The following is a 13,449-nucleotide window of genomic DNA, read 5'->3' on the forward strand; positions in this document are numbered from 1 at the left end:
GGAAGGCTCTGTGCGGCATGACGACAGTAAACAACGAAAGTGTACAGGCTCTGGGTGTTATCGCACAGCTTACCATTCCAGATGGTTCTCAACAAATGCTGACATGGGGCTGATCTGAACGGTGTACGTATCGTTAGCGGAGTATTCAAACAGACCATAGTACGGATTGAACAACTCCTGAGACAAGAGGAAGAAGAACTCTCTGGATGGACCACTGTAGTCCAGCCTGAGACAAGAAGACAGAGAGGACACACACATTTTACACATTTGGTTCAAACTGATAATAAATGGTTTCTACACCTGACCAGAAAAGTTTAAAAGAAGCAGCTTTCCTGAAATTGAACACTGATATACTGTCATCTGGTAAATGTGCTATGGTGAATGTGTTTACAGCTTTTTCCCTGAAAACAGCAGCCTGCTGCTGAAATCCACGCTCTCGAGAATGAACAATGAAAACAATGAACTTAGAGAGGCTGAAATGCTCTGCAGAGCAGAGAGGATCTACTGACTTGGGTAATAATTCTGTGTGGATACATCATTGTCAGTGAACCCTTTTCCTCAGTAATCTCATCGTTTATATAAAAACACTGATTATTGCAGCTTTTATTGTGAACAGTACAACAAATATGGTGGCACTGTCAGTCACAATGTTTTGGGCTTCAAAAGCTTTTATTTTATTTAGCTTTTTTTTTGCACTGTAATGTAGCTGTGTTACATCACTGGTTTTGTGTGTGTGTGTGTGTGTGTGTGTGTGTGTGTGTGTGTGTGTCTGTGTGTGCGTGCCTTACCCCTCCTCTCCCAGGAAGGTGACGTAGAGTTTGTTCCTCTGCAGCTCTTTGCGGGAGTACGCCATCACCTGGTTAAAGGTTCCCTCCAGCAAGTGTTCTCTCCTGATCAGCAGCCTGCAACGACCAGGACAGCTCACTCATCACACTGGAAGCACCCCCTGCACTCCCTCCAAACATTTTACCAAGAACCAAAAGAAAAGTCTTAGGCTTAGTCCCACAATGTTCTCTACTCCGGAACAGAATGACCTCACAGTGGTAGCTCTGGTACTGTTAAAGCACGGTGAACATATCCTGAAGTATTATGTAGTCTATATTCTACTATAAAATACATAGTTAGACATTAAGTCAAATATCAGAAATACGATGATGCAGATCGATGATTGTAACTATCTATAAATGTTTCTGAGGGAAGAAAACAGTGTGAGCTGTGTCACAGCTGTCAGGATATTTATTAATACATCTACTGCACATGCGACAAGCTAATGGAAGCACATAACAATACTGTATTAGCGGTCAGTCTCTCACTCTTATTTTGAAGTTTTCATGGCACAATAAGACGTTTCCTGTGCGTAGTATGCTTTGAGTCTTACTTGATCTTGCCTGGTCCCTGGCCGTAGCCCTTGGCTTCTAATTTCCTGTAGAAGTTTCTTAATTTGGCCTCAAAGTCTCTCCGGTAAGGAGCTGGAGCCCTGGCCCTCTGCAGGCCTACACACACACACACACACACACACACACACACACACACACACACACACACACACACACACACAGAAAGAACAGAAACAAACACAAAAATATATATATAAGTTCAAACAAAACACTGTTTTATTTAAAATGTTGTGGGAGTGGGCAGTCAAAAAATAAACTGGGGGTTTTAATCCAGAACTGGATTATTTAAACTGATAAGTTAACATTTTAGAAGCATTTTAATGTTGCAGTTTGTCAAGCTGTAGATAACTGACACTACTTTATACTCTGTATTTCACAATAAAGCATTAGATTTTATAAGCTGGTATGTTTTGTATTACAGTAAGTAAGTAAAGTCAGAAATCAGAAATGTAGCAGAGCATAAAGTGGCATAAAGCACAATATATGAAAAGATGAATTGAATTATGTGTTACACTGGTGATGATGACGAGTACATTTGATTCAAAGTTTCATTTTAACCAAAACCAAATCAAATCATATTTCATAGTAGCTGGAAGCAGGACATTGCTCTCTGACTAAGATGAAATGACTGGAGAGGACGAGCGAGTCCTGCGATGGACAGCTGGAAACATGACGCACCATCAGCCACCTGACGATCAAACTGTCTCACCAATGCAACTGACATTTTTAACGGCAGACACTTCGACACATCACAGCAGGAAAAGCAGAGGGGCAATTAACATCATTAACAACGGCTGCATTCCATTTAGGTCCACCAGTTTCAGGGCCCCACGGTTGTTGATACTGCAGTTTATACTGGCACGCTGACAGGGTTAACTGGGTCATGGAGATGGAAAACAGCCTTCAGTAAGCAAGCTGGTATGTGTTTACCTTGAGCTGAGCGAGAAATGACCTGACATGCTGCTGTTATCAATGGCACTGCTATTCAGAATTTACTATAAAAATAAAATGGAAAGTGTAGAGCAGTGAGTACTGATGCTCAGTGGACATCAGCTTCATAATGTCTATGACAGTGAGGAGATGACCTCACTCCCCTGGAAGATTAAAAATCACATTTCAAGAGTCAATAAGAAAGGAGTGACGGCTGCAGGCTCTTACAGTGACACTGATGTGGAGCCGTTCAGATGAGTTCCCAACTTTTCTTGTTTTCCAGTTCAGGTTTTCACAGAGACAATAGCACAGTTAATGAATGAAGCACCATTACAAGCCAGGACTCCCCGCTGTGACCCAATTTCTCTTTCTACTCGTGGCCTGCTTGAGGTCTAGTGCAGCTCATTAAGATAACATTAGTTCACCCTAACACAGCACAGCAGGCTCTGTCAAACAGCAGTGATTACTGTTACTGTTTGGGCTTTCTGTGTGTGTGTGTGTGTGTGTGTGTGTGTGTGTGTGTGTGTGTGTGTGTCTAACAGAATCCACACAATGCTTCAGATACTTTGCCAGATTAGTGCCATCTTCACTGTCAACAGGGCTCAGAGTGCATCCACTTCACTTGCATATGTGAGTAACTATGTGCCCGCTGATTACTGTGATTACACACACGGTGGCCTCGATGAGAGGCAGATAACACACATCTGTAGGTGGTGGATGAGTTTGGATCCAGAGGGCAAAAAGTTGAATAAATCTCTACATCTACTACATCGTCCTGTTACCATTTAGTTTTTCTGTCCCAGCTACCTCACAGCTGCTCACTGACTGAACGTGTTATGTTACAAAGTCATCTAAGGTTTGCTGCTTGTACATGCGGCTCAATCATTTCGCCTGTCCAGAATGTGGTTAAGAATGACACATGTGACATTAAACAGCACTGCTCCAGCTGATTCAGACAGCATTACCAACCATCAGTGACTGCAGGGCTTCTGCAGCATTTACCAAGTTCAACTAAATACTTTTTAATACCAAACTCTTTCACGTTAAGAATGAATGTGAAAGGGAGCCAACACAGTGTTAACTGTACAACCAAATGAACTTACTGTTTTAGTAAAACTCATTTGCATTTGTTCCACTTCCCAAAAATACTGATTTAGCTGCTTGAGCTGCTGCATTACATTTAATAAGAAGCATCTTGCATTCAGGAACGTTCTGCCTCTGTCAGTGATGATATCTGATGTTCTTGGAGGACACAGATTTATGGACTCAATTCTTCTAAAATCCTCTGAGAACTAGACCGGACAGAAAGCAGCAAGCAAACAGCTGCAGTGCTGTGGAGGTAACGCTAACAGCTCCAGGATTCATGATGACCAACCACCTAAATCTTCCTCTAATATTCACCACAGAACTATCGCTACATTACCTTATGTTCTAGCTTCAGCTCAAGCTAAACCCAGACAGTGAACAGTGGATTAGTGAGTGAGCGTCTGACCGATCGGCTGCTCTCTGGTAAAGCTAGCTGAGCAGGAACAACAGAGACGGAGCAGCTCTGCTCAAACATGATGACATGATGATGATACCTGGATTTACCGAGGAGAATCAACCTGTTGTACGACTGCACAGCACAGTCACATGGACACGGTGACACTGCGCCTATGAACACCTGTAACCATGGTAACTGTGCACAACAAAGACGGCAACAGCTGGAGCCTCAAAATGTTATGATGACTTCAAAATGTATGACGAAAACATCACTAGTGAAAACTGGACAATCATATTTTTTTTACTATGTGTTACCAAATCAAGATAGAATGAAATGTTCTAAATGGTCACTTTACTTTAAAATATGTAGTGTATTTCACTGTTTTTCTTTATTTTAATTAAGGCATTTCAAATGTTTCATTAAACAGCAACAACTTCCAGGTCCCATTCACATTTCTAGATCATTTCACAGAAAGATGTGGAAGAGACCATTTCCTGTTCTAAGATTTGTTTTTGGTTTGTTCATTAATTGTCTGTTTAAGTTAAAGAAAATAGTTTTGTAATTGTGTGCTTAAAAGCCATCATCTTCCTGCAATAACAAGGATTATCACATTATCAAGTCCAGGAATGCTCCATGTTACCCATGTTCACGTTCAGGTAAAGGAACAGTGAACACTTGTGATTGGCCGGCTGGAGGACCTACCAGGAGAGTTCTGTGGTGAGGAGGCAGGTGAGCAGCGAGGAGAGAAGCTGAAGCCGGGGTGGATGGGGTGAGGCGGAACATAAGACATGATTTCCTCTTCATATAAACTGGAAGAACAGGACACAGAGAAGCACAGAAGACATTATTTCTCTGCTCTACAGCCAGTCCAAGCATTAGCTGTGTGTGTGAATTCCCCAATCAGAGTGCGTCCCTGTAAAAGAGAGATGCTGTTACCCAACATGGGTCTACTGGGTTTCATCTGTACCTTAAAAGGATGACGAGGTCTGCATCACACGACAGCTTCTCCACCCCCTGAGTACCCTCTGTCCGGATGTAGTGGATCTTCTCCCTGGAGAAGACAAAGTTATTCCTGTTATGTATTTGAATTAAAATAGTAAAGACAAGTAAATATTTGGCTTTATAAATGAGACACATTCTCCCTGACTCAGGGAGCACAGCACCAGAAAAAAAGTAGTAAAAATCTTAAAAAAAAACAACAAAACACTTAGAGGGTCAAAAATCCAACTGTTTAAGCAGTCACATTAGCTTCAGATGAAAATGTTTTTGAATGGCACGAGCACTGTGGAAGAGGACATCTCACAACAAGCAGACTTCAATGTTTCTAAGTGAAAGGAAGAAGCACACCTCAGAGCGTGGTTTCTGCTCAGGCTGGGCTGTCGCTCCTGCAACATGTCAAATATGTTCGGCTGCCGAAGGAACGCCACTATCTTGTCATTGTAAGCTAGTGAGACAGAAGCAGTCAGACATTCACACAGAGTCTGAGAAAACGTCCTCAGGAAGAACTGCTGAGAGTTAACACAGTATATTGTATTAGGCTGTGGCTTCAAATGAATGATGGGATGTTAAGACAGCGCCTACATGGAGCGGTCAGTTGCTGTGAGTCAGCGTGGTGCTGGCTTCGTATGGCAGCTACCAGGCTGTTTCCAGGCCTGGCCATCAGAGAAGCTCCACGACTCCTGGACACATCAGAGGCCTGGGAACAAACACCAGCAGGACACAGTTTCACCGAGAGACAGCTGTTCAAAGAAGTCACAGTCTGACACGGCACCCTCCGCCATCTCTCTGGCACCATTTCAACCACTTGTTTGTGTGGATATATTTGCCTGTTTGCCGAATATTACTGGATTACTCGCACACTGAAAAAAACTTAAAAAACTGATGATTCTCGGGCAAGTTCTGAAATGTCTTTTCTCTATGATTTCAAAGCGAATTTATAGAAGTTTGTTCATAATTGATATGAGAGCTAAATAAAGAAATCCTCCACACTGATGGTTCAAGTTCCCTCTTTTTTTAGACTTAATTTGTGCATTAAGGTAATTATTCTTACCTGCTCAACAAGAGCACAGTTTTATCATGCTGAATGCAAAATCATAATTATAATGATGAATAATTACAAGGGTTTCCTCCTGATTTAATACTCCGTTGAGTAACAGGCCCATTGTTTTAACTTCTGACAGCTGTTGTCCACTGATCATTTTACCTCTGATTAATCTGATCTACTGTGATTCTAGATAATGTTAGCAAATTAGCAGGTGCACACCTAATCACCAAATGTGGGCTTTTTAATCTGATCTGCACAGCATGTAGCATTGCTAGTGTCACTGCACTTTAGCATTCAAGGTAAAATTCTGCAAACCCTGAAACTTTTTTATGTTCTTCAGCTGAACTGATGTTGAAACTTAAAAAAAAAAATTGACTCCACAACTCCACTGTCACTCGATGGTCCAGGTGTGTGTGAGTACCTCCCCTGCGCTGTAGCTGCGTAGTCTCTGCAGATGCTGCCTGTGGGCGAGGTGGCCGGGCAGCCGGCCATTCTGCAGAGGGATGCGAGGGTCAATGAAGGTTGTGGCACGACTGTTGTGGTCCACGAAGAAAGACTGAGACAGAAAAAGCGGACGGAAATTATACAGTATGAATTGTGAAATATTGATTTAAAATCTTCTGTCAAATCAGAAATTGGAAAGAGATCCTGGAACAAGTTAAGCTCTAATCTATCTTGGATTAATTTGATTCCTATTTATTTTTCTTCATGATTTCTTTCATATGTTTTCTTTGTCTCTTTTCCATCCAGACATTCGTGAAAATGAAAGGGTAATCTTCCACAGAGCCCTCATGTTTTTCATGAGTTTCATAGCCACCATAGGTCTCTCCTCCTGCTTGGTAAGTCTGCAACCTCACCACTAGATGCCACTCAGTCCTGCACACTGGTCCAATTCTCTTACTCTAGACGGTCTGCTCTCCCCACAGGGGAAAAACACACTTGTTTCACCTACAAATCGTAACGCCTTCAGTTGAATGGACTTACGCTAAATATGATCGAGAACAACTAAAATCAATGTTTAACGAAAGCAGACAATACAAAATTAATATTCTGCTCACCGTATCATCATCCTCATGGCTGCCAGTTTACAGGGAGGTTTTTCTTTTCATGATTTTATTTGCATATTCTGACACAGCAACTTCTACAGTTCAGCTGCAAAAAATGGGACAGCTGCCTCACAGCTGTTATGCAGGTCTCTGTCCAGTATCATCCTCTGCGGCACCAACTGTAACATCACCAACTGCAGGCTACAACAGTCTCTCATCTCCTATCATAGATTGCCATGTGACCTCCTCTCATTCATCCTCTGCATGAACAGGTGTCAGGTGACTAGTGACAGGCTCACTCTGCATCACCTACCTTGCCCTGGGGGTCAGTCTTGATCTCCCAGCCTCGTGGCAGCTCCAGCTGAGTGTCTGCAAACTTGTTGAGGAAAACCACCAGGTCCCGGTTATGCTGGTAGCGCTCAAAGTTCCTGGCATCGCGACGCACCTTCAGGATCATGTGTTTGACACAGCTGCTGCCGGTGAACATCCGGTAGGCTGCCTGGAGAGAGAACAATGGCGAGTTCACTTTTCCATCTCTAAAAGCTAAACAAAGTACTGTGGCCGTTTGTCTATGCATTTGTGACTAAATGTGCGTGTGTGTGAATAAAGGTGTGTGTACTGTATCTAAAACAGATGTGTTCCTCCATGTTGCACTGAATGTTTACTTTGCTGTGTTATCCGAGTCTTTGCATTGAACAAATTGGAGTTATATTTGTTGTCACATCATTCCCAGAGTAAATATTCTTCAGGTGCTTTTAACTGTCTATTACACACTAGCTGGACACAATATTTAACCAACCAAATCACAGAAACAGCAGCATACAGAAAATGGTTACATTGCTTCAATTTATTATTTTATTATGAGACTCTCGTCTATTGTTGCCTTGAAGCAGGCACACTATCTGTGCACACTGTGTCCTCTTTAAATGATCACCATATGGTACTGGAGCTGCAAACAAAGACACTTTTTAAACTCTTCCATTTGGATTCATTTTTGACATTCACTGTGACATCTGAGATCTCAAAGCTGGCAGCCAAACAGTAACTTTTCAATGAGAAGGAAATGACAACATTCATGTGAACATTCCATATTTGTCTGACTTCTTTACCCTGTCAGTAGCTCTCAGTACCTCCTTAAATCTTCCTTAATCCTCAAATGCACAGCTCACAAATACATAGTTTCATTTTTAAAAAAGGTTCAGTAATGTCCTAAAACAGCTGCAGAGAACAGTGCATTTGTGTGTGATTATTTTCAGCAGTGAATTCAGCAGGACGCTGAACGTGGGACAGAATGGAAACAAACTACTCTGTGTGTGTGTTCACATTAATGATGGAACATGTCACACAGTCCAACAGTGAGGCTGACTGATCGTAGTCATTTTTGGACAACGGCGCTGTATGGCACAGAGGAAGAATATAGTGGACTGTTTATTGTATTTTGTAGTCAACTAAAACATGCAGAAGCAGAGATAAGGCTCTACTAAAAGCGGGACTGTAAACTGTTTGTTGAAGAACTTATCATCTTTACACTGGCTCTTTATAGGAAGCCGTAAACCTGAACTGAGTTTAATAACTATAAAGCTCCAAGTTAGCACAATATTCTGTATATGGGCAATGTTTTGTGAGTGTGTGTGTGTGTGTGTGTGTGTGTGTGTGTGTGTGTGTGTGTGTGTGTGTGTGTGTGTGTGTGTGTGTGTGTGTGGTACGCACATAGTTACTGTGCAACACAGTGAAGAATTCTGGGTGTGTGATGAACTTGACAGCAGGTGACTGGAGGAGATGGCTGATCTTCTGGTGATTGACAGGGGAGGCGGGGCCTGCAGACAACAGGTGAATTATTTCTCTGTGTAAGATTTTGAGGCAGTTCAGTAGGTTTTGAGCGGGGTGTCATACTGTATCGGTGAATAAATACCTTATAACATAAATGACATCACAGTGCATCACAACATAAACAACTGCAAATGACAGCGATACAAAACCCAACCAGTGTTTATGACTTCAGTTAATGAAAACAGAGCAGCAGTCCCACCAATGAGCAAAACCACAATCCAGACCACTGCAGGAATGCTCCTTTAGTTTGCTCTTTAGTCGGCACAAACAAGCAGAGATCAAACTGTCAGCAGGCTGAGCACTGCACCTGTCTGAGGAGCCTCTGAATCCGCCTCTGTGCTGCCGCTCCGCTCTAACCTCTGACTCCCACCGTCCTCCTCTGTGGCCATGGTCCTCTGGATGTTCTGGTACCTGCAGAAACAACAAGTATGAAGTATGAAGACGGAACATGTTTATTTCTTTGGCTTGTACAATTGGCTTCATAAAGGCATCATCTACCCTTCTCAAAAAAGACACTGTTCACTGTTTTCAAGACCAACCCAGTGGACTGCTACTACTGAGGTTTTCTATGATGTCATTATATATTTCTGATGTGCATATTTTTGGATCTGCATTGCACTGAACTTCTCTGCACAATGTTGATGGTTTGAATTTTCTTTCCAGACACCAGATGTCAGCCTAACTCCATGCCTGCAGCAGCTACCGCCAGTGAGTGTCTGGTTGACAAAAACAACTAAAACCAATAATCTGATGTACATTGAATGATACGTTTTCAACCCGCGGTGTTTATTTTAGTATATAGTACATAAAACCAGACATTTTAATCAGCTGTGGACAGTTAAATCCATCGTGTGATGCCAGAAAAAGTCACTGTGCAATAAAGCTTTAACAGTGAAACATCCACTGCACCGACACGTGATAAGTCATTTATATTACAGCTTAAAATACACATACTCAGGGAAGTTACTGCATTACCCATTTAATATTTATTCCAAAACCTATTTATAGTCACTGTATATTGTTGTCCATTACACTGACTTATTTGTTCATAAATAGTTAAATGTTTTTGTTTGTTTATCTTTGTTCAGCTCTGTCGTCCTTGTTTTGGTTATACTGAATGTGTGTGTGTGTGTGTGTGTGTGTGTTGTTCTTGCAACTGTGTAGAAGTAGATCGAGAGCAATAAACAAAGTCAAATCCTTTGTAAGTGAAAACATACGTGGGTGATAGACGTGACTCTGCTCTATGTTTTCATACATGACACAGTGAAATTTAATGTAGCAATTCCAAACTAAACCCAAAATGACAGCGTTGTTCTGATCTCACTCACTTAAATTGTGTTTTTATGTTTTAAGTATTCTAAAATTATATTCATTTCATTTGAATTCATTCGATGTTATTTTGTACAGCAGCGTGCTGCTGCATCATTAAATAAAGCACCGCAACTCATTAAAGCAAGAATGTTTCCCGCTATGACATGATTAATTGGCACGTTGTTTTAACAAGATAACAACATGCTTAAGTAAGAAAAAGACTCATTTAGTACTTCAGGAGAAACAAATATGGACTGGTTTTGTCAGATAACGGTGGTGGTCCAGTATGGCTCCGCATGTCACATGACTGATCGAGCCTACCGTATTAAACAAGTGCCACAGACCAATGAAGACATACAGTTCTCCAACAAACGTTCTCAGTTTAGTTGCAATTGCTGCTGACGACTGGTTGACACACGAGTGCCTGACAATCATTACAGCTGGAGCGCTCTCTCTGTACTTCCAGTCTGACCTCCTGTTGAGTTGCTCCATCTGCTGGGTGGATCCTGAGCGGGGGATGCCGTGGTTACACTTGCTGCTGTGGCTCGGCCTCTGCCAGGTCGTGGTCCGGTTGACATGGTCCACGTAGAAAACTCTGCCGTGGCTGTCGATTCGAGCTTCCCAATCTGTGGCAACAGAGACAATTAGACAAGTTATTAGCCAGGTGAAGCAGCCCACTGTGTCAGTCGTATTTCACTCAGGTAGATGAAGCTGAAGACCTGGTTTGAATTGGCTGGTCCCTGTTATTTTCTGCAGATGAGTTTTAAAAAATCCTAATTACGAGATCTAACACTTCCTGTCGACTGTATCTACAAAAATCTTCTTCTTCAAGGTGACACACTGTTCTCTTGCTATATTTGAAGGTTTTTTCATTTGGTTTATTTCAATTCACAATATACTTTCTCATATAGTTACAGTACTGAGACACATACACACAGTGTTTTGTTCCAGATCTTACTGATTTAGCTTCCATCCGCTAACAAGGACTGAGTTTCTACTTTAAAGAGAAATAGGGAGGCAGGGCATTTTCCCACTTCTTTGATGCTGTACATCATAAAGCCAAAACTGAGAGGAAGACTAATCCCTTCGTGCATGGTCTGATGCCTGCCTTGAAGATCACCAAGCCTTTCAGGTCTTTTCTGACAAGATGATTGGTGGTCTGATCCAAGCCTATGGAACACATGGCTGGAGAAAATAAGTTTATCTCTACATTATGTATAAAGAAAAGTTGACTACAGGAACACAACAGCAGCAAGCGTGAGAGTGCCTGAAACACTGTTGGTGTCCACCACTGATGAACACAGCAAACTGACGGATGAGACCAATTTAGGGTCAATTCTACTATAACAGAAGACCCTCTTTAGGAAAACAAAATATGTCAAAAACAAGTCAATCTTGGATCACTGGATAGAAATCTCTTTCTTCTCAAGTCATTCTGCAATGAGCACTAACTTGTTGTCACTTCGTTAAGCCGTCATTGCAAATTTGTAACATTTGCTTATTTACACATCCAGCAATATTTTACCTAACCTTAAAGCAGCATGAATTGATGTATTTTATCCACTTAGGGGCAGCAAAACAAGCTGTAAACACATTGACATATTATCACCTCATGAATTTATCAAAGGTCTGAATGAACAGTTGCATACAGTATTTACACAGACCAACATTAGCATTCATTAGGTTGTGTCTGTGCCAGTTTATTATTATTATTGTTGTTGTTGTCACGGCTCAAACTGCCATGTTCTGGAATGAGACAGAATCATGCAACTCGGCCCATGACATGCATGAGTTTACCAGTCAGCCAGATGGTGTAATTAAGGCCCAGAAATTTGATACTGGAAAGGCCAATCCTGACACTGTGTCCAACTCAATGTGCTCCACAAAAAGGCCTCTAAAATGAATGGAACTTGTTGGATTTTGACTGTATCAATGCCAAAATGGGTGTCATAGCATTGCAGGACTGAGATACACCTTTCTGTTACAAATGATCAAGATCTGTCGAAACACATCACGAAAAAGCTTCGCGAGGGTGGAGGCTCAGCGGAAAGGTGGTCGTAAGGAATTGTCCAGCCATCATAAGTCTGGGCACATACCTTCAGGACTCATTTGGAAATATGGCCGCCAAAGCATTTTGACCCCAACCCATGGGGGGTGCCAAAAACTAAATCTGAAGGGCCATACTGATTGGTGCATATGGGTGTGGACAATCACTTATTTGCTTGTACCTCAAGATACCTTTAAGAAATCCTGGTTTAAGTCACTGGAGACATCCTGTGATACCCCCTGAAGTCTCCCAACAAGTTTTGTTCAAATTAGATGTAGGAGGGACAAATGGCAGAACTCTGAGAGCGTAGTTATTGAAATGCTGCAGACTCTGTGTTGAGGAAAGTGTGTGATTGGTCTCACTCCTTGTTTAAACAGAACTGCTGATGTGACTCAGTTCACCTTTGTGAGGACAGTGATTGTGATCAGGCTTTGTTCTCCTGCTCAAACACAAAGTGTCACTTGATGTAAGTGTAGTCATCAGTCTGTTTGTGCTGTAAGTGGATCCAGTTCATGGTGTCATATGACTGAACACACTGCTTACTGAATCTGCTGGAAAGTGACAGTGCTGCGATTGACCTCCACATATCAGTGTCATGGAGGAGTGAACGTGAATGAGCTTGATGCTGCTCGATGCTTTAGGTTCAAGTGGACTTGAACATGCAGCCTTTCCAAAATTGGAAACATATTATATATTTGTGCTGCAATTATTTATCTTAACTACAGCGCCACCATCTGGCCAACTGGGCTCCTATTTCTTGGGAAGTAGTTGCACATCATTTCCCAGTATGGGGTCAAGTCTCATGTTTTTAGCCCATTCCATTCCTTGATTGTAGTTAACGACCTGCTTTGATAATTGATTAATGAAGGCTTCTGTTGGTCAAAGCTGTGCGTCATTTCTATCATTTTTGTCAAGTTTTCTCCCTTGAGTGTTTTGGGGGGATTTAAATTCTTGTCATGAAATGTGTTCTGCAGAGGGCAGAGACAGAGGCAGGTTGGAATTGGAACAGGAAAGCTGTAGTTGTTGTTGTTGTTGTTGTTGTGGCTATCTGATATGTCACAATGAGAATTTCATTTGGCTCAAAAATACCCGCAGTGTGAATGTGTGAAACAAGGACCGTAGCAGCTTTTCCCAGCTCTGACTAACTGCTAAAGGAGGAGGAGGAGGAGGAGGAGGAGGAAGATGAAGACTGCCTCCTCAGGACAGAAAAACCCTCTGTTGGTTGTCACGACTCCTCTGCCCACACACACACACACACACACACACACACACACACACACACACACACACACACACACACACACACACACACACACACACACACAGCCTCTTCCTGTCAGTCCTGCTGCATTTCATGAGGC

The 13,449-nt window shown here is 42.1% G+C and overlaps 1 protein-coding gene across 4 annotated transcripts in view; it reads right to left on the minus strand.

Moving 5' to 3' along the window:
- The window catches only part of LOC139346558 (E3 ubiquitin-protein ligase HECW1), a 90,484-nt gene that overhangs the window by 12,025 nt on the left and 65,010 nt on the right, over window positions 1–13,449 (minus strand). For all 4 annotated transcript variants that reach the window (XM_070985689.1, XM_070985687.1, XM_070985688.1 and 1 more), the window contains 12 exons: window positions 10,514–10,667; window positions 9,038–9,141; window positions 8,611–8,717; window positions 7,214–7,399; window positions 6,276–6,410; window positions 5,392–5,506; window positions 5,158–5,254; window positions 4,778–4,861; window positions 4,513–4,619; window positions 1,379–1,493; window positions 789–902; window positions 74–226 (listed from right to left, as the gene is read on the minus strand). In XM_070985689.1, coding sequence (XP_070841790.1) covers window positions 74–226; window positions 789–902; window positions 1,379–1,493; window positions 4,513–4,619; window positions 4,778–4,861; window positions 5,158–5,254; window positions 5,392–5,506; window positions 6,276–6,410; window positions 7,214–7,399; window positions 8,611–8,717; window positions 9,038–9,141; window positions 10,514–10,667 — 1,471 coding nt within the window. The remainder of the gene's footprint in view (window positions 1–73; window positions 227–788; window positions 903–1,378; window positions 1,494–4,512; window positions 4,620–4,777; window positions 4,862–5,157; window positions 5,255–5,391; window positions 5,507–6,275; window positions 6,411–7,213; window positions 7,400–8,610; window positions 8,718–9,037; window positions 9,142–10,513; window positions 10,668–13,449) is intronic.

This window comes from Chaetodon trifascialis, chromosome 18, assembly GCF_039877785.1.
Source record: "Chaetodon trifascialis isolate fChaTrf1 chromosome 18, fChaTrf1.hap1, whole genome shotgun sequence".
Taxonomy (NCBI): domain Eukaryota; kingdom Metazoa; phylum Chordata; class Actinopteri; order Chaetodontiformes; family Chaetodontidae; genus Chaetodon; species Chaetodon trifascialis.